The sequence below is a fragment of the Globicephala melas genome, chromosome 4 (genome assembly GCF_963455315.2).
Source record: "Globicephala melas chromosome 4, mGloMel1.2, whole genome shotgun sequence".
NCBI classification, from domain to species: domain Eukaryota; kingdom Metazoa; phylum Chordata; class Mammalia; order Artiodactyla; family Delphinidae; genus Globicephala; species Globicephala melas.
In genome coordinates, this window is record NC_083317.1 from 128,450,968 (window position 1) to 128,473,176 (window position 22,209).

Here is a 22,209-nt window from a genome sequence, read left to right on the forward strand (position 1 = left end):
AAAAGCTTTTGCACAGCAAAGGAAATAATAAACAAAATGAAAAGACAACTTATGGAATGGGAGAATATATTTACAAACAGTGCACCACCAAGGGATTAAGTTCCAAAATATACAAACAGGTCATACAGCTCAAAAAAAATATAAAAAATAAAAAAACTGGGCAGAAGACCTACATAGACGTTTTTCCAGAGAAGACATACAGATGGCAACAGGCACAAGAAAAGATGCTCAACATCATAATTATTAGAGAAATGCAAATCAAAACTACAGTGAGGTATCACCACACTCCAGTCAGAATGGCCATCATCAAAATGTCTACAAATAATAAATGCTGGAGAGGGTGTGGAGAAAAAGGAACCGTCCTACACTGTTGGTGAGAATGTAAATTGGTGCAGCCACTATGGAGAACACCATGGAGGTTCCTTAAAAAACTAAACATAAAGTTACCATATGATCCTGGAATCCCACTCCTGGGCATATATTCAGAGGAAACTATAACTTAAAGAGATACATACACCCCAGTGTTCATAGCAGCACTATTTACAATAGCCAAAATATGGAAGCAGCCTAAATGTCCATCGACAGATAAATGGAAGATACAAGTGAAGTTAATTATAAAACAAATAGACCCACAGACATAGAAAACAAACTTATGGTTACCAAAGGGGAATGGAGGGAGAGAGGAATTAGGAGGTTAGGATTAACATATAAACACTACTATATATAAAGTAGATAATGAATGAGGACCTACTGCATAGCACAGGAACCTATACTCAATATTTTGTAATAACTTACAAGGGTAAAGAATCTGAAAAAAATGTATATATGTGTATGTGTGTGTCTGCGTGTATAGCTGAATTATTGTGTACACCTGAAACTAACACAACATTGTAAATAAACTATACTTCAATTTTTAAAAGATAAATTAAAAAAAATTTTAATTAAAAAAAATATTCTTCCAATCCAAGAACACGGTATATCTTTCCATCTGTGTTGTCTTCAATTTCTTTTTGCCAGTGTCTTATACTTTTCAGAGTACAGGTCTTTTGCCTCCTTTTGTAGGTTTATTCCTAGGTATTTTATTCTTTTTGAAGCAATAACAAACGGGATTGTTCCTTTAATTTCTCTTTCTGATGTTTTGTTGTTAGGGTATAGAAATGCAACAGATTTCTATATGTTTTGTATCCAGGAACTTTACCAAATTCATCGATGAGGACTAATAGTTTTCTGGTAGCATCTTTAGGATTTTCTATGTATAGCATCATGTCATGTGCAAACAGTTACAGTTTTACATCTTCTTTTCCAATTTGGATTACTTCTATTTCTTTTTCTTCTCTGATTACCTTGGCTAGGACTTCTAAAGCTATGTTGAATAAAAGTGGCGAGAGTGGCATTCTTGTCTTCTTTTTGAACTTTGAGGAAATGCTTTCAGTTTTTCACCATTGAGTATGATGTTAGCTGTCTGTCATATATGTCCTTTATTATGTAGAGGTGTGTTGCCTCTATGCCCACCTTCTAAAGAGTTTTTATCATAAATGGATGTTGAATTTTATCAGAAGCTTTTCTGCATCTATTGAGATTATCATACAGTTTTTATTCTTCAGTTTGTTAATGTGGTGTCTCACATTGATTGATTTGAGGTTATTGAAAAATCCTTGCATCTCTGGGATAAATCCCACTTGATCATGGTGTATGATCCTTTTAATGTATTGTTGGGTTCAGATCACTAGTATTTTGTTGAGGATTTTTGCATCTATGTTCATCAGTGATATTGGCCTGTAATTTTTTTTGTGTGTGATATTTTTGTCTGTTTTTGGTATCAGGGTGATGTAGCCTCATAGAATGAGCTCGGAAGTGTTCCTTCTCTGCAATGTTTTGAAATAGTTTCAGAAGGATAGGTGTTAACTCCTCTCTAAATATTTGATATGAAGCTTTCTGTCCTGGACTTTTGTTTGATGGGAGTTTTTTAATCACAGATTCATTTCAATGTTTGTAATTGGTCTGTTCCTATTTTCTATTCCTGGTTCAGGCTTGGGAGATTGTACCTTTCTAAGAATTTGTCCCTTTCTTTTAGGTTATCAATTTTTTTGGCATAGAGTTGCTTGTAGTAGTCTCTTACGGTTCTGTGTATTTTTTTGGTGTCAGTTGTCACTTCTCCTTTTTAATTTCTAATTTTGTTGATTTGGGCCCTCTCTTTTTTTTCTTGATGAGTCTGGCTAAAGGTTTATCAATTTTGTTTATATTTTAAGAGAACCAGCTTTTAGTTTCATTGATCTTGTCTTATTGTTTTCTTCGTTTCTATTTCATTTATTTCTACTCTAATCTTTATGATTTCTTTCCTTTTACTAACCTTGGGTTTTGTTTGTTCTTCTTCCTCTAGTTGCTTTAGGTGTAAATTTAGGTTGTCTCTTTGAGATTGTTCTTGTTTCCTGAGGTAAGTTTGTATCACTATAAACTTCCCTCTTAGAACTGCTTTTCCTGTGTCCCATAAGTTTTGGATTGTTGTGTTTTTGTTTTCATTTGTCTCTGGGTCATTTTTGATTTCCTGTTTGATGTCTTCAGTGAACCATTGGTTGTTCAGTAGGATATTGTTCAGCCTCCACATGTTTGTGTTTTTTACAGTTTTTTTCTTGAAGTTGGTTTCTAGCCTCATAGAGTTGTGGTCAGAAATGATGCTTGATCTGATTTCAGTTTTCTTAAATTTACCAAAGCTTGCTTTGTGACCCAGCATGTGATTTGTCCTGGAGTATGTTCCATGTACACTTGAAAAGAATGTGTATTCTGCTGCTTTCAGATGGAATGTGCTCTGAATATCAATTAAGTCCATCTGAGGTGTCATTTAAGGCCTGTGTTTCTTGATTGATTTTCTATCTGGATGATCTGTCCTTTGGTGTAAGTCGGGTGTTAAAGTTCCCAAATGTTATTTTGTTACAGTCAGTTTCTCCTTTTGCATCTGTTATCATTTGCCTTATATATTTAGGTGCTCCAACGTTGGATGCATATATATTTACAATTGTTATATCTTCTTCTTGGATTGATCCTTTGATCATCATGTAGCGTCCCTCTTCGTATCTTGTTACAGTCTTTATTTTAAAGTCTATTTTGTCTGATATGAGTATTGCTACTCCACCTTCCTTCTGATTTCCATTTGTGTGGAATAACTTTTTCCATCCCCTTACTTTCAGTCTGTATGTGTCTCTAGATCTGAAGTGAGTCTCTTTGAAGGCAGCACACGTATGGATCCTGTTTTTTGCATCTATTCAGCCAGTCTGTGTCTTTTGGTTAGAGCATTTAATCCATTTACATTTAAGGTGATTATCAATGTGTATGTTCTTATTGCCATTTTGTTAATTGTTTTGGATTTGTTTTTGTAGGTCTTTTTTTTCTCCTTTCTTTTTTTGTTCTCTTCCCTTGTGACTTGATGACTGTCTTTAGTGTTGTGTTTGGATTCCTTTTTCTTTTTTGTGTGTATATCTATTACATGTTTTGGTTCGTGGTTACCATGAGGTTTTTGTATAGCAGTCTATATATATGTTTTTGTTTTAAGTTGTTGATATCTTAATTTCAAATGCATTTTAGATACCCTGCATTTGTACTCCCCTCCCCTCACAATAACTGTTTTTGATCTTATATTTTACATCTAATTTTTTTATGTATCCCTTAACTGTCGTCGGTTTTTTTGGATACAAATGATTTTATTACCTTTGTCTTTTAATCTCCCTACCAGCTTTGTATATGGATGATTTCCTACCCCTATTATATATTTCCCTTTACCAGTGAGCTTTTCAATTTTGTCCTTTTCTTGTTTCTAGTTGTGGCCTTTTTTTTCAGCCTAGTTCCTTTAGCATTTGTTGTGAAGCTAGTCTTTTAGCATTTGCATGTCTGTAAAGCTTTTGATTTGTCCATCAGATCTGAACAAGAGCCTTGCTGGTAGAGTATTCTTGGTTATAGGTTTTTCTCTTTTATGACTTTAAGTAATATTGTGCCCCTCCCTTCTGGCCTGCAGAGTTTCTGCTGGAAAATCAACTGGTAGCCTTATCGTAGTTCCCTTGTATTTAATTTGTTGCTTTTCCCTTGTTGCTTTTAATACTCTCTCTTTATCTTTAACTTTTGTTAATTGAGTACAGTGTGTCTAGGTGTGTTCCTCTGTGGGTTAATCCTGTATGGGACTCTCTACTTCCTGGACTTGGGTGACTGTTTTCTTTCCTAGGTTAGGGAACTTTCCAGCTATTATCTCTTCAAATATTTTCTCAGGTTCTTTCTCTCTCTTTTCCTTCTGGGACCCCTATAATGTGAATATTAGTGTGCTTTAGTTCTCAAACTTGCTCATTTCATTCTTCTTTCTTTTTTCTATTCCGTGGCAGTGATTTTCACTACTCTGTTTTCCAGCTCACTGATACATTCTTCTGCCTCATTTAGTCTGCTATTGATTCCTTCTATTGTGTTTTTCATTTCAGTTATTGTATTCTTCAATTCTGTTTGGTTCTTCTTTATATTTTCTAATTCTTTGTTAAAAACTCCTAATTTCTCGCTCCATGCATCCATTCTCGTCCCAGTACCTTTTATCATCTTTACAATCATTACTCTGAACTCTTTCTCAGGTAGATTGCCTGACTCCACGTCACTTAGTTGTTATTCTGTAGTTTTGTCTTGTTCCTTCATCTGAAACATATTCCTCTGTCACCTCATTTTGTCTAAATTGCTATTTGTATTTTTATGTGTGTGGTAAGTTGGTTACATTTCTCTTGAGATTGTTCTTGTTTCCTGAGGTAAGTTTGTATGGCTGTAAACTTCCCTCTTAGAACTGCTTTTCCTGTGTCCCATAAGTTTTGGATTGTTGTGTTTTTGTTTTCATTTGTCTCAGGGTAATTTCTGATTTCCTGTTTGATGTCTTCAGTGATGTCTCGACCTTGTAGAAGTGCCCCTGTGTAGGTTACATCCTATGCTTCCCAGCAGTGCACTCCCGTCTTGTAATCCAAGGACCAGGGCCTAGTTGGTCCCAGGGTAATGTCTGGCCTGCATTTCCAAATTCAGTCTGCAAGCTGAGTGTAGTTTTCTTGTTTCTGGTGTCTGCCTCCTGGTGGGTGAGACTGGTCTAGAGGCTTGTGCAGGCTTCCTAGTGGGAGGGGTAGAGCTGGGTTTTGGCTCTCTGATGGTCAGGGCCTTGTCTAGAGGCCTGTCTTCAGGTGGATGTTGGCTCAGGAAATCTTAGGAATCCTGTCTGGTGATGGATGGGGATGTGTCCCCATCCAGTTAGTTTTTTGGCCTGAGGCATCCCAGCACTGGAGCCTATAGGCTATTGGATGGGGCCAGCTCTTGTGCTGATGCCCGAAGCCAGATGTTAGCCTCCCCAAGCATTCATTCAAATGAATACTCCCTGATATGTCTGTCACCAGTGTCTATGTCCCCAGGGTGAGCCACAGCTGCCCCCCGCCTCCACAGGAGACCCTCCAAGACCAGCAGGTAGGTCTGGCCCAGGCTCCTATCAAATTACTGCTTTTGCCCTTTGACCCAGTGCACGTGAGATTTTGTATGCACCCTTTAAGAGTTAAGTCTTTATTTTCCCCAGTCCTGTGGACCTCCTGTAATCAAGCCCTCCTGGCCTTTAAAGCCAAATGCTCTTGGGGCTTCTCTGCCCAGTGCTGAACCCCCAACCTAGACAGCCTGTTGTGGGGCTCATAACTCTCACTCTTGTGAGAGAACCTTTACAATACAATTATTCTCTAGTATGTGGGTTGCCCACCTAGGTATGGGATTTGATTATATTGCGAGTCTGCTCCTCCTGCTGGTCTTGTTGTGGTTCCTTCTTTATGTCTTTTGTTGTACAAAACCTTTTCTGGTAAGTTACAGTCTTCAGTGATGTAAGTTACATCTTACAACAATTGATGATTGTTCTGAAAATTATTGTGATTTTGGTGTGCTTGTGAGAGGAGGTGAGTTTAGCATCTTTCTACTCCTCCATCTTGGCCACTCCTTTCTCTATTATTCTTTTTTTATCTTGTTGGATGTCATTTGCTGAAATTTCCCTAGGAATTTTTGTATCTGTGTTTAAGGGGGATATATGTCTATAACTCTTTTATTTTACTGAGTGTCTCTGACTGTTTTTGGTACCAATGTGATGCTGGCTTTGTAGAATGAGTTGTGATGTATTCTTTCCTTTTTAATTTTCTGGAACAGTTGAATAAAATTGGTATTATTTCTTCCTCTGATAGGAATTAAACCATTGGGTTCTAGAGTTTTCTTTGTAAGGATGTTTTAAACTACAAATTAAATTTCTTTAGTAGATATAAGACTGTTCAGTTTGTCTTACAAAAAAATGATAGATTCATCTAAGTTGTTGAAGTATATTCAAGAAATATCAGCATAAAGTTGTTCATAGTATTGGTGGTTTCATCTCTCACATATCAGTCTGTCTAGAGCTAATCGATTATATTTATATTTTCTTAGAAAATGAGATTTTGGTTAATTGTACTTCTCTATTTTTCTGTTTTCTGTTTCACTTGATTACTATTCTTTTACTGTTCTTTGGGTTTCCTTCCTCTGCCCTTTAGTTTCTCAGGGGGGAAATGGATATCACTGATATAAGGCCTTACTTTTTTCTCTCCTATTAATTTTTACTCCTATAAATTTCTTTCTTAGCCGTGCTATAGCTGTATCCCCTAAATTTGGATATGTTGTGTTTCCATTTTCATTTAGTTCAGAATACGTTCTAATTTCCATCTGGACTTGTTTCTTTGGGTCATGGATTATTTAGAAGTTTGGTATATATTTGCAAATATCTCAGAACTTTCTGTTATTGTCTCCTAACTTAAGTTCATTCTAGTCAGAGAACATACTTTATGTGACTTGAATGCTTTTAAGTTTATTGATATTTGTTTTATGGCCCATAGTATGTTCTATCTTGATAAATTTTTTATTTGCATAGGAAAAGAGTATGTATCATGGTTTTGTTTTTATGTCAATTAGGTCAAACTTGGTTGATGGTTGTTGTTGAAGTCTTTTTTATCCATACTGATTGTCTGTCTTTTTATTCTAACAATTATCAAGAGGGATTTTGTAGGAGTACTTTTTGTATTCTTGATACAGGTGCATTATCACATAAATGATTTTCATATTTTTCCCCAGCCTTTGGCTTTCCTTTCATTTTCTTAATGATACCTTTTGAAGAACAAAAGTTTTCAATTTGAATGCAGTAATTTATCAATTTTTCTTCTATGGTCATGCTTTTGATGTCATATCTGTGAACATTTTTCCTAACCCAAACTGTTCTTCTGTGTTTTATTCTAGAAGTTTAATCATTTAATCATTTAAGTTAATTTATATGAATGATTTTTTTAAGTTAATTCTTGTTTATGGTGCGATATAAGGACACTTTTTGCATATAGATATTCATTTTTACAAACACTATTGGTGAAAGGCTGTTCTTCAGCTGAGTTGCTTTAGCACTTCTCTTGGGAATCAAATGACCATGAATGCAAAGTTTTATTTCTGGATTTTCTAATTTGTCCTTAAACTCTTACCAGCTGTATTGATTACAGTACTTTTAAGGTATTTCTTAAAAGCTTTGTTGAGATGTAATTGACATATAACATATGTAAGTTTAAGGTGTACAACAAGATTCTTTGAAACACATAATATATTGTGAAATGATTATCACAATAAGGCTAGTTAATACCTCTATCATCTCAAGTAATTACCTTTTACAATTTAGGTGGTGATAACATTTAAGAATTACTCCCTTAGCAACTTTCAACTGTGTACTACAGTATTGTTAACTGTAGTCACCATGGTATGGTGTACATTAGGTCCCTAGAACCTATTTATCTTATAACTAGAAGTTTGTACTCTTTGACCAACATCTCCCCAGTTTCCTCCCACCCCAGCATCTGGTGACCACCTTTCTACTCTCTATTTCTATTAGTTTAGCATTTTTAGAGTCTACATATAAGTGAGAGCATACAGTATTTTTCTTTTAGAGTAAGTTTTTAAAATTAGGTAGTGTTATGTCCTTTTACTTTGTTTTTCAAAATTGTTATGACTATTATAGATTCTTTACATTTCTATATAAATTCTATAATCAAATTGTCAATTTTTACACAAAATCTTGCTGGAATTTTGATAGAGAATATAATGAATCAGTACACCAATTTGGAGAGAATTTCCTTCCTCATTATATTGAATTTTCCATTCTGTGAATATAGGTTGTATCTCCATTTATTTACATATTCTGTAGTTTCTCTTAGCAATTTTTATTATTTTCAGTGTACGTCTTATACTACTTTTGTTAAATTTATTTTTGTTTTCATTTTTATTTTGTTATAATGGGAATCGTGTCCTTAATTTTTGTTCTAGACTCTTCCTTATTAATATGTAAAATATTATTTTATTACTGCAAAATTATAAAATACTTTCATTAGTTCTGTAGTTTGGGGGTTTTGTTTTTGTAGCTTCTTTCATAAAGGATCATGCCATTTGTGAACAAAGGCACTTTTAGTTTTTTTATTGGCCTATTGTACTGAATAGAATCTGCAGTACAATATTGAGTAAAAGTGGTGAGAGAGGACAGCTTTACTTTTATTCCTGATCTTAATGGGAAAATAATTAGTCTTTAAAATTAAGTATAATGTCATTAGCTGTAAGTTTTTTATGTCAATACCCGTTAGTAGGATGAGATTCCCTTCTGGTTTTGTTAGGTGTTTTTATTGTGATTGATTGTTTGATTTCATTTTTTCTGCTTCAATTGAGATAAAAATACAGGCTTTTTTATTGATATAAGGTATTATATTCATTCATTTTCAGATATTAGACCAATCTTGCAATCTGGGAAAATTCCACATGGTCATGGGATATAATGTTTTTTCTATGCTACTGGATTTAGTTTGCTAATATTTTGTTAGGGATTTTTGTGTCTACTTTCATAAGGGGTATTAATATGCTTACTAGCCTCAGAGAACTGGAAAATGTTCCCTCCTGCTCTATTTTCTGAAAGAGTTTATGGAAGATTGTTTTTTTTTTGGTTTTGTCTTGTTTTATTAATTTGATAGAATTCACCATGGAAGTCCTTTAAGCCTAGGTTTTCCTTTGTGTGAAGATTTTCATTTACTAATTAAACTTATTATAGATCTATCCAAATTTTCTATTCCTTGTTGATTCTTTATGGTAATTTGTCTCTTTCAGACAATACTTTATTTCATGCATATTGCACATTTGTTTGTATGTTATTTATGATATTTCTTTATAATCATTTTTATTTCTGTAGGATGTCTCCTTACTCATTCTTGATTTTGTAATTTGTATCTTCTCTCTTTTTTGTGTTGGTCAGTCAGCCTAGCTAAAGGTTTATCAGTTATATTGATCTTTTCAAAGAATAAACTTTTGCTTTCATTGACTTTATTTATGTATTTTTTTATTTCATTGATTTTTGCTTCAACCTTAATATTTCCTTCCATGTGATTGCTTTAGTTTTAATTTACTTGTCTTCTTTTAGTTTCCTATGGTAGATTGTTGATTTGTATAGCCTTCTTCCTTTCTTATCTGGCATGCTAAGCTATAAATTTCCCTCGAAGTACCACTTTAGTGACATACCATGACTTTTTATACAACAAATATGTTGTATTTTAAATTTTTATTCAGAACTAAGTATTTCCTTATTTTATTTGTGATTTCTTCTTCGACTCATGGGTTGTTAAGTTTTCTTGTTTAATTTCAAAATATTTGGAGGTTTTCCAAATTAATTTCTCTTCTTAATTTCTAGTTTAATTGCATTGTTGTTAGTAAACACACTTTCAGGTATTGATATTTAAATCATTTTATACTTTATGGGCCTTGTTTTTTTCTTAATCAGTTGGATTATCCAAAAAAAAAAAAAAACTACATGTGCATATAAAAAGGATATATTCTGCTGTTTTGTTACATCTTCCTGTAAACCTTTTTATCATTATGAAATGTTCTTTTTTAGTATGACTTTTTTTTTTTGTCTCAAAGACTTCTTTGCCTGATAATAATATATCTCTAGTTCTTTTATGGTTACTTTTTGTATGATGTATCTTTTATCATCCTTTCACTGTTTGTGTCTTTGAATATGAAATATATCTCTTATAGACAGCCTGGAGTTGGATCTTGTGTTTTTATCCATTGAACAATCTCTGTTATTTTCTTTATGGTTGCTACAGAAACTACATCCCATTAGCATGACTAATTTCACATAAATGTAGCATCTTTGCTCCAGTATAGCCCCATTTTCTTTTTCTTCCTTTGTACTATTATTGTCAAATATCTTTTATCTCTATTTGGTATTATCCCAACATTACCATTTTAACTATTATCAGTATATACAATATTAAGATTTTCAATGAAATTAAACAAAGAAGTATTCATGCTATCTTCTCTTTTTACCCTGTTGTTAACATTTCCAGCATTCTTCATTTTCTTCTATGAATTTGAGTTATTGTATAGAGTTACTTCCTTTCAGTTTGAAGGACTTTCTTTACAGTTTCTTATAAGGCAAGTGTCCTAGCAGTCTTTGTTTATCTGGAAATGTCATTATTTCATCTTCCATATTTGAAAGATAGTTTGGCTGGATATAGAATTCTCGGTGGACAGTTCTATTTTCCTTTAACACTTTTACTGCCTTTCTACCACCTACTGGACGTCATTGTCTCTGAGTAAAAAATTAGTTGTTAATCTTGCTGTTCCCCTGTACATTTATGAGTCACTTTTTTTGTAGCTTTTATTTTCTTTTCTTCTTTTTTTCCCCATTTTTCTTTGGCTTTCAACAGTTTGCTTATGTGTTTAGATATGGATCTCTTTGTGTTTATCCTACTAATATTTTGTTGACCTTTTTGGATCTGTAGATTCATGTTTTTCATCAAATTTCATAAGCTTTTAGCAGTTGATTCTTCAAGTATTTTTTACCCATTTCTCTTTGTTTGTACTCCTTTCACACATATACTGGTATACATGATATTGTTTCCTAGGCTTTTGGAGCTTACGTGCATGTGCGCGCTCTCACACACTCTCTCTCTCTCGTTTTTCCTTCCTCAATGTTTTTCATCTCTATTCTTTGGGTAATTTCTGTTTACCTATCTTCAGGTTCAGTGTTTTTTTTCTGTCAACTCAAGTATGCTGCTGAAACCATATGGTGAGTTTTTTATTTCTGTTATTGTACTTTTCAGTTGGTCCTATTTTTATAGTTGCTGTTTCTTTATCATAATCCACTGTTGGTTGAGGCCTTGTCATGTTCTCATCTAGTTCTTTGAATATAGCATCTTTAAATATAATATGATTATATTTATTGAATTTCCTTAAAAACGTTGCTAAATTTAACAGCTGGGCCCACTCGGAGCAGTTTCTTTAGACTGTTTCAATTTCCAAGTATAGGTATTACTTCGCTTTTTCTTTGTACATCATATAATCTTTTGTTAAAAACTGTGCATTTTACAAAATATATCTTAGCAAATATGGATTCTGATTTTTTTCCCCTGAAGTTTGTCGTATTGTTGGGGGTTTTGTTTTTGAATAATTTACTTGGACTTAATCTGAGGAATTTCTCTCTCCTGGACTGTAGCTTTAGGCTAGCAGAACTCTGCTATTTCCCCATTCATTTCTTACAGAGTTTGCTCTTTTTATTGAAATCTTCCCTGGGTGTTGGTATTTAGCATGTTGCTACCAATCAAGTCAGCTTCCTCATCTTAAAACCATGGTTTTCATGGGCATTCCCAATCCTGCTACCTCCACTACACCTGCTGCTCTGAGTTTTAGGGTGTTTGAAGGGGTTATGTCCATTCAAGAATGCCATAGATTTTTGCTGTTTTGGGCCCAAATTTCATCAGCTTTTTACGAGTAAATGCTTATCAACATTTTGAATCTATTTCCAGAAAACTAAAAAGATTGCTTTTGTATTTTGAGTTATTTGGGGGGACGGGAAGAAAGGTGTTTTCTCTTAATATAGAATCGTAGGTTGACCTTTTTTTTTTCAGTCTTTTAAAGGAATTGATCCATTATCTCTGGTTTGGCTTGTTTCCAACTAGAACTGCTGTCATTCTTATCTTGTGTCCTTTGTAGTTAATTTATCTTTTGCTCTTGGTTACATTTAAATTTTTTTTTTGTTTTGTAACTAGTTTAACAATTTTGTCATGTTCTTCAGGGTCGTTTTCTTCATTTTTCTTTTATTACCTCCAGGCTCTCCTCAAGCCTCTTGAATATATATATTTTGTTGTAACTTTTAATGTTCTGTTTCACTAGTTTTATCATCTGTGTCATTTCTGATTCTGTTTGTTTTGATTAATTTTCCCCTTATTATGGGTCATTTTCTTTGAATGCCTGGCAATTTTTATTAGGTGCCAACCACTGTGGGTTTGGTTTTGTTGGGTACCAAACAATGTATTCTTAAGATATTCATCCACTTTTCTCTGGGACATAATTAATGTTTGATCTTTTCAAGACTTTATTTAAGGTTTGTTAAGTGGACCAGGGCAGCGTTTAGTCTAAGGTTAACTTTACCCAGATACTAAGATAAAACCATTCTTTGTACTTTTCTTGATGCCCTGTGAATTACAAGGTTTTTCTGCTCTGCCTCACTGGAACATAAAGTATTCCAAGCCCTATGTTTGCTCCAGAGGTTGCCCTCTCTGCTGTTGCCATTCTTTCCCCAGCATTGAGTGGTTTGTTCACATGTACATGTTCTTTATACTCAGCTGAAGAGTTGATAGGGTCTTTCTGCAGATGCCCAGCGCTCACTCTCTCTGTGCATCTCTGGTACTGTGCCTTGTAAAATCTAACCACCTTGTCCTCTAGAGTCCCAGCTTCTTTTCCTCAACTTTGAGAAATACCCAGGCTCTGTATACGTTCCCCTGCCTATACCACTGCCCTGCTCTGCCTGATATCCAACACCTAAAAAATATTATTTTATGTATTTTATGCAGTTTTTTTAGTTTTTTCAAGTGGAAGAAGCATAAATCCTGTCTATCTTGGCTCAGCCACACAATTTTGAATGCAGAATCCATATCATTTTTTATGATTTTACCTCAATCTTCAACACCAAAATAACACAGCCTTTATTTCATTTTAGTGACCCACCCTTTCTGAGTCTTGCCAAAATTTTCAACCTATTATTCTCATAAAAGCAACAATTCTTTAATTTCCTACTGTTACCTTATTGATTTTTTAATTTAATCAGACCTTGCATACAAGTATTGAATCTGTCATAGCTCACTTTTGATACACTAAAATTTCAATTCCTCTGGGCTTCCTTGGTGGCGCAGTGGTTAAGAATCTGCCTGCCAGTGCAGGGGACGTGGGTTCGAGCCCTAGGCCAGGAAGATCCCACATGCCGTGGAACAACTAAGCCCTTGTGCCACAACTGCTAAGCCTGTGCTCTAGAGCCCAGGAGGCACAATTACTGAAGCCCACGTGCTTAGAGCCTGTGCTCCACAACAAGAAAAGCCACCACAATGAGAATCCTGCACACTGCAACGAAGAGTCGCCCCTGCTCGCTGCAACTAGAGAAAGCCCATGTGCAGCAACGAAGACCCAACGCAGCCAAAATAAACTAAATAAATAAATTTATTAAAAAAAATTTCAGTTCCTCAAAAGAGGGTTGAAAATATAGGTGAGAGTATGACCTGCCTGCCAAAGTGATCAGCATGTCATGGATACCAATCATTGGTTTTTCCAGAAGTATCACTTAGTCCACTTTATTGATTAAGGGAAAATGTTACTGCATGTACCTACTAGAAATAGAAGTGCTGTGGAGAGATGACACTTTAAGTTAATGCTTTTTCTCTCCTGCCACCCCAACTTCAAAAATTAAATATTAATTAAAATTAAATTAATTGTTAGATTTAAATTGTTAGATTATTGTTAGATATTAAAGTAAAGGCATACTAACTGAGGATCAGTAAATTAGGTAAGTTTTCCATAGAAATGAACATAATTATTCTTTTATGCTTTAAAAAAGAGCTACAGCAGAGGATTAATTGCCCCAGAATTATTCTTTTCTAGTTTTTTTCTTTCTTTGAGTTTGCAAGTAAAGTGTATTCTAACTTCATTTTTAGTTGTTCATTTCAAGGCCCCAGTACTAGAACTATGAAAATTCGTTCATCTTGTGATTTTCTTTATACATTTCCTCTTGTCTTACTAACTTTTTTGCCCCCTACTTAATCTTTGCTTTGGAAACTTCCAAACACCTGCAGCTAAACGTTATCTTTCTAAATGGAGTGAGACCTTTGGAAATAGAGATTAAGGTGTTAAAAATAAATGTAATATAAAAATCAAAGACTGAAGATCTCTAAAATATGAGAAAAATATCTGTATATCAAAAAATATATTGTAGGGTCTTCCCTCGTGGCGCAGTGGTTGAGGGTCCGCCTGCCAATTCAGGGGACATGGGTTCGTGTCCCGGTCCGGGAAGATCCCACATGCCGCAGAGCGGCTGGGCCTGTGAGCCATGGCCGCTGGACCTGCGCATCCGGAGCCTGTTGCTCTGCAACGGGAGAGGCCACAGCAGTGAGAAGCCCGTGTACTGAAGGGGGGAAAAATGTGTGTGTGTGTGTGTGTGTGTGTGTGTATATATATATATATATATATATATATATATATATATATATATATATATATATATATAGTAAGTCAGGGATATTTAGAAATATACTGCATTTTCATTTTGTACTTCATTTACTTAAATAGAATGTTAGTTCCTAGAAGGCAAGAAGAAAGCTATCTATGGTAATAAGAGGATGTGCCATGAATCATGGAAGACCTGAAAGTTTACTAGAGCTTGAAAGAATAATCATTGTAGGTAATCAGAGTGGAATAAGGGCACTGTGAGTGTAGGAGTCACCACAGACATGTAATGTGTGCAGTTGAGCTATTTGGACTAAAGAACTCATTCATAGACCAAACTAAAAGAAGATTGGTTATGGCTCAATTGGTAAAAGGCCTTCAATAACAGTAAAACTAAGACTATTGGTTATCTTTTGCCATATAACAACTTACCCCAAAACTTGGTGCACTATACATTATCTCATTGTTACTATGGGTCAAGAATTTGGGAGTGGCCTAGCTAAGGGGTTCTGGCTTAAGTTCTCTCATCAGATTGCAGTCAAGACTTTGGTTGAGGCTGCAGTCATTTGAAGGCTTGACTGTGGTTGGAGCATCTGCTTCTCATACGGCTTACTCACATGGCTGGTGGAAGAAGACTTAGTTACTCACCACATTGAGTTCTCTATAAGGCAGCTAGAATGTCCTTAAGACATGGCAGTTGGCTTTCCTGAGAGAGATTGATCCAAGAGAGAGAGCAAAGGAAAAGTCACTATGTCTTTTTTGACCTAGCTTCAGATGCCAAAATTCATCATTTCCACTGAATTATATTTATTAGAAACAAGTTAATAAGTACACCCATATTCAAGAAAAGAAGCATGTGTCTCCACCAAAGGAATAGTAACAGAAAATTTGTGGACATTTTAAGACCACCACAAAGAAATTCTTATTTTACTGTATAGTCTGTAATTACATAATATAGTTACATGTAGAGAATGATTAATAGGGTAGTATCAGCAAGCAAAGTAGATTAGAGCTCCAAAACCCAAATAGGAGAAAAATCACCTAGGGACTTTTAATAGTAGTAGAATGGGCTGTCTTACATACATAGTCAAATTGTAGATCTAAAAAGGATATGAAAAAAATTTTAAGTTAAAGTGGGAGGCATCAGACTAGCATCTGAAGTAGACAAGGACTGGGATTCCAAGAAGATAAGCTGTATCTAAATGTTGGCAGTGCTTACAGAGAAGAGCTGTGTTTCAAGAACATGAGCTTTTGGCAGTCTAATAAGCATGAGAAAAAGGTATTAGAGGTTAGGCTTAGACATAGAAATGGTTATAAAAAAAGATTTTGAGCAATATTTTCCTACTGAAATAAAGCTAAGCCTTTATATTCTCTAGCCTTAGGAATCAGCCACCTATAATCTCAATACCAGAGGTAATGGTAATACCAATGGTAATGAATGGAAGAATGATTGAGCTATGTATTATGAGTTACTGTACTTAGTAGTCACTATAGTTTTAATCAAAATACCGTACCTATTCATTGTGTCCTTACCCTACTTCTCTGAGCTTGTGTAATAAAAAACTCAGCCTGGTTTTGTTTGCTTTAATTTTTTTGATTGGTTTGTACAAGCGTATTTTAGCAGAGAATAAGTGTAATTGATCTTTGGGATTTGGGGATTTTGTGGTTATGTTTTGGTTTTGGAGGGGAGCTATTTTATTTTGTTTTATTTTTGCTGTTGTTATTATTTTTTTTAATTTGTACAGCCCAGTAGAAGACAAAGTATATGAACTTGTAGTTCTTAGAAGTGGAAATTTATATAAAATAGTAGAACAATACCAAGTGACAGGTAGGGATGAAAGCACTATATGGAAAAATTTGTTAATATCTAATTCAGGTGAAGATGTGTATTCCTTCTCACCCAGTAAATTTCACTTCTAAGTATAACAACAGTGTCTCACAGACTTGACTGACCATTTCCTACATCAAGTACACAGATGTTCCAAGAAAAAATACTTACTTGCCTTACCCCATGTGAAGCATTTTAGTATTTTCTATCCCAAATACTTTTTTTTTCCCCACTCACTAAATTTATTTCATAATGCGCTGGTAGGTAGTAATGCACTGTTTTAAAAACACTGCCCTAGGGGAAACGCTTACACAAGCAGACATGTACGAGAATGCTTATGCCATTCATTGTTAATAAAATCAAAAACTTGGAAACAACCTAAATATCTGCCACTGAGAGAATGTATAAGTAATTTGTAATTTATTTATAGAAAGGAACACTGAACATCAGTTAAAGTTAATATATTGGACTTGGAGCTATATGAATCAGTGTGTATAAATTGCAAAACTGGTTTGTGAAAAAATCTAATTGGAGAGGAAGCCTATAAGATATAATGTATGTAAAGTTTCAAAATATGTAAAACAATATATATGAAGTTAAAGCATAATAACTTTGTAATGTCTGAAATTTTTCATATTTAGAAAAAAAGAAATACCCTTGAACCATTCACATTCATTATTTTAAAGGTCAAGGAACATTCTTTCACAGTTTTTAAGCTACTTTTTATATTGTATCATCTATGAATGTCTAGATTGATGACAATTAAAAGATTATAATAATGAACATTGATGGAAAGTTTTAGTAGGTACCAGGCACAGTTCTAAGTATTTTATTGATACTTTTATTAAGTGAGTTCATCCTCACAGTCACTGTGAGGTCTAGGTTCAGTTATTATCCCTGTTTTACAGGTGAGGAAATCTAAGAAAGAGGGAAATAACTTGCAGCTAGTAAATAGCAGAGTCAGGATTTGAACTCAGGATGTCTTACTCCAAAGTCTGTATCATTAGCCTCTGTGCTATAGAATCTCTCCATGAGAAAAAGGTATAAACAACAGCAAAAGTGTAGGAAAACTAAAGACTGTAATTGGTAGTATGGTTTTGAAAGAGAAAGTTTCTCACATTTTTATTCTTTAAGCAATGACATGGACTTAGAAGGAACTAAGATTTATTAGAGCAGAGAATTAAATATTAGAATACTAGCACTCATTTTATCACAAAAGAGAAACTAAGGAAAGCTCCTTGACAGATGATTGCCTTGTGTAAATTGGAGAATTAAAAATTATTCATGTATGGTAACTCAGAAACCTTTAAGATTGATCTACAAAAGAAAGGATTTATCTTAATTGTATAATACGGGGTGTTTTTAGCCAGAGTTATTATCCTGTTGAAAGATAAGGTAAAAATATTAACACTGTATTTGTTCATGGTTCACAGATTTTAGAGTAGAAGTAATTCCAGGAGGGTTGTAGTAGATGCTTATGGTGAGGTGAAAAGCTGTCTGGGCACAGAGCCAGAGACCTGACTTTTGGGGTTCGTTCTGCTACCACTTCATAGTGTGGTCACCAGGATTGTTCTGTTGTGACTAAATGTGAATTATTCTTCTTCCCTGTGCAGTTACTTCAAGGACTTGGTTTTGTAAACTACTGTACATTTTCAAATAATACAGGCTGCTACAATTTTGCCTCATAGATACTAATTTTTTGTTCATGAAAATTATTTTTTAATTCTTTAGATGTGTACTAGCTTAGAAAGAGTCACAGTTATTTAGAGAAACACGTTTTGAGTTCTCCATTATCCTGTATTTGGATGTTGATACTCTGGTTCCTCAGAAGTTTTAACATGTGTATTGATCCCATAATAATTGTGAGGCTTTCAGAAAGCTCCAAATGTCATTTCCTAGTCCATTGAAAATAGAGCAGTTGAGTCAAAATAAGATGATTTCCAGAAGCTTTTTTTTTTGTTTGGTATTGGTGGTTTTTATTTCATAGAAGCCATGTAAAAAATAGAAGATATTCAAGTTGGAGACCTTTGCGAGGGCAGATATAAAAATGGTATTTGGATAATATTATATCTATTGCTTGCTGAAAATGAGTATGAAGTACTTTCTAGCTTTGGATATTAATCAGAGGTTTGACTCTTTTTTTTCCTTCTCTAGTGATGCTATTGCTGAGATTAGAGCCATTTGTATTGAAGAAATTGGAGTATGGATGAAAATGTATAGTGATGCCTTCCTAAATGACAGTTACCTAAAATATGTTGGCTGGACTCTTCATGACAGGGTAAGTTACTCTGTTCTCAGCTTTCGTAGAAGATGTACTTGTCCTAATATTAATTCTAGAAAGCTAGGAATTAAGATGGCATTGGGGGCGTCCCTGGTGGCGCAGTGGTTGAGAGTCCGCCTGCTGATGCAGGGGACATGGGTTCGTGCCCCGGTCCGGGAAGATCCCACATGCCGCGGAGCGGCTGGGCCCATGAGCCATGGCCGCTGAGCCTGCGCGTCCGGAGCCTGTGCTCTGCACCGGGAAAGGCCACAACAGTGAGAGGCCCTCATACCGCAAAAGAAAAAGAAAAAAAAAAAAGATGGCATTGGTTGGTTTTTCTCAAGCTTTATAATAATATGGAAATTTAAGATGATACAGCTGAATACTATTTACTTGTGGCCATGATGAAACTTGAGACATCAGCATATGTGTGAAAACCGTGTCTTACTTAGTTGTAATGCCGTCTTAAAGCAAGGTTGGCAACCTGGTACATCTAAATTTTAAGAGAATGTAGTATCTCAATAAGCTAATTATAATTTTTTTCTAGTTTGGAATCAAAAGAGATTCCTGTTTCTCTTAATATATAGGAACTAAATAAGCTTTCTTATTTTGAATTCTCTAAGGTCATATCATAGTAGAATGTTTTAGCAGAGTTGAATAGATTTGTTGGATTCTAGAATATCTGGTCTTAAAATCTGTCTCTACTTCCACTCTCTTAGAAAAGGCTCTGACTTAAAAGGAATCTCACATTATTAAGTCCTGAGTATGTAATCCTTAAATAACCAAGGATAGGAATGATAAATTGCTGGAATTTTTATATTGAATGACCTGACATTCTATAACTTGAATTGCCAGATTTTCACACACAAAAAAGAAATCTTAACAATGATTTCTTTTAAAAGATGTTATATTCCATTATTCGCATTGTTAAAAGTATCATAACTATTAGAAGATATTTTATCTTTTTTTTTCATTTTATCTTTTTAAATGCAATTATATTCTTAGACTTTTACAGTAATTTTGGTAATAGTCTAAGACTTATTTTCTATATATTACCATTATTAGCCTGTGGAGCATTTTTTACTTATTGATTGATTGATTGATTGATTGATTTTTTTTAGACAGCTCAGAGCAATTTTTTTTTTTATAGGTTTGGCATTTTTTTAAAATTTTTTTTTTGAAGTATTGTTGGTTTATAGTGCTGTGCCAATCTCTGCTGTACAGTAAAGTGACTAAGTTATACACATATGTACATTCTTTTTTATATTTTATATTATGGTTTATCACAGGATATTCAATATAGTTCCCTGTGTTATACATTAGAACCTTGTTGTTTATCCATTCTAAATGTAATAGTTTGCATCTACCAATCCCAAACTCCCAGTCCATCCTTCTCCCTGCCCAACTTGAGTCTGTTTCTGTTTTGTAGATAGGTTCATTTGTGCCATATTTTAAATTCCACATATAAGTGGTATCATATATTTGTCTTTCTATTTCTGACTTCACTTAGTATGACAATCTCTAGTTGCATCCATGTTGCTGCAAATGGTATTATTTTGTTCTTTTTGTGGCTGAATAGTATTCCATTGTATATATTTACTACATCCTCTTTATCCATTCCTCTGTCGATGGACATTTAAGTTGTTTCTATGTTTTGGCTATTGTGAACAGTGCTGCTATGAACATAGGGGTGCATGTATCTTTTGAATTATAGTTTTGTTCAGGTATATTCCCAGGAGGGGGATTGCTGGATTATGTGGTAATTCTGTTTTTAGTTTTCTGAGTAGCCTGCATACTGTTCTCCATAGTGGTTGTACCAGCTTACAGTTCCCCCCAACAGTGTAGGAGTTCCCTTTTCTCCACATCCTCTCCAGCATTTGTTATTTGTAGACTTTTTAATGATGGCCATTCTGACTGGTGTGAGGTGGTACCTCAGTGTAGTTTTGATTTGCATTTGTCTAATAATTAGTGATGTTGAGCATCTTTTCATGTGCCTATTGGCCATCTGTATGTCTTCTTTGGAGAAATGTCTATTAAGGTCTTCTGCCCATTTTTCAATTGGGTTATTTGTTTTTTTGTTGATGAGTTGCATGAGTTTTTTGTATATTTTGTAGATTAAGCCTCGTCTGTTGCATCATTTGCAAATATTTTCTCCCATTTGGTAGGTTGTCTTTCTTTTTTTTTTTACGGTTTTCTTTGCTGTGCAAAAGCTTGCAAGTTTGATTAGGCCCCATTTGTTTATTTTTGTTTTTATTTGTATTGCCTTGGGAGTCTGACCTAAGAAAACATTGGTACAATTTATGTCAGAGGATGTTTTGCCTATGCTCTCTTCTAGGAGTTTTATGGTATGTTGTCTTATGTTTAAGTCTTTAAGCCATTTTGAGTTTATTTTTGTGCATGGTGTAAGGGTGTGTTCTAACTTCATTGATTTACATGCAGCTGTCCAACTTTCCCAGCACCATTTGCTGAAGAAACTTTCTTTTTCCCCTTGTATATTCTTACCTCCTTTGTCAAAGATTAATTGACAATAGGTGTGTGGTTTATTTCTGGGCTCTCTATTCTGTTCCATTGATCCATATGCCCGTTTTTGTACCAGTACCACACTGTTTTGATTACTGTAGCTTTGTAGCATTGTCTGAAGTCTGGGGAGTTATGCCTTTGTTTTTTTCCTCAGGATGGCTCTAGCACTTCTGGGTCTTTTATGGTTCCATATAAATTTTTGGATTATTTGTTCTAGTTTTGTGAAAAATGTCATGGATAATTTTATAGGGATCGCATTAAGTCTGTAGAATGCTTTGGGTAGTATTGCCATTTTAACAATGTTAATTCTTCCAGTTCAAGAGCATGGGATATCTTTCTATTTCTTTGAATCCTCTTTCGTTTCCTTTATTAATGTTTTATAGTTCTCAGCATATAAGTCTTTCACCTCCTTGGTCAGGTTTATTCCTCGATTTTTTTTTGGGGGGGGGTGCAATTTTAAAAGGTGTTTACATTCCCTTTCTGATATTTCGTTGTTAGTGTAAAGGAATGCAACCGATTTCTGAATGTTAATCTTCTATCCTGCTACTTTGCTGAATTTATTTGTTAGATCTAGTAGTTTTTGTGTGGAGTCCTTAGGATTTTCTGCATATAGTGACAATTTTACCTCTTCCCTTTCAATTTGAATACCTTTTATTTCTTTTTCTTGTCTGATTGCTGTGGCTAAGAATTCCAATACTATGTTGAAAAGAAATGGTGAGAGTGGTCATTCTTGTCTTGTTCCAGATTTTAGTGGGAAGGCTTTCAGCTTTTCATCGTTGATTATTATATTGACTGTGGGTTTCTCATAAATGGCTTTAATTATGTTGAGATATGTTCCCTCTATTCCCACTTTGGTAATAGTTTTTATCATGAATGAATGTTGAATTCTGTCAAATGCTTTTTCTGCATCTTTTGAGATAATCATGTGGTTTTTGACTTTTCTTTTGTTAATGTGCTGTATTGCACTGATTGATTTGCATATGTTGAACCATCCTTGTGAACCTGGGATGAATCCCGCTTGGTCATAGTGTATGATCTT

General features: G+C 34.5%; 1 protein-coding gene across 1 annotated transcript in view; it reads left to right on the plus strand.

Moving 5' to 3' along the window:
- STAG1 (STAG1 cohesin complex component) overlaps nucleotides 1-22,209 on the plus strand; it is a 423,041-nt gene that overhangs the window by 280,543 nt on the left and 120,289 nt on the right. Inside the window, exon 10 of the mRNA XM_030873418.2 lies at nucleotides 18,545-18,668. Coding sequence (XP_030729278.1) covers nucleotides 18,545-18,668 — 124 coding nt within the window. The remainder of the gene's footprint in view (nucleotides 1-18,544; nucleotides 18,669-22,209) is intronic.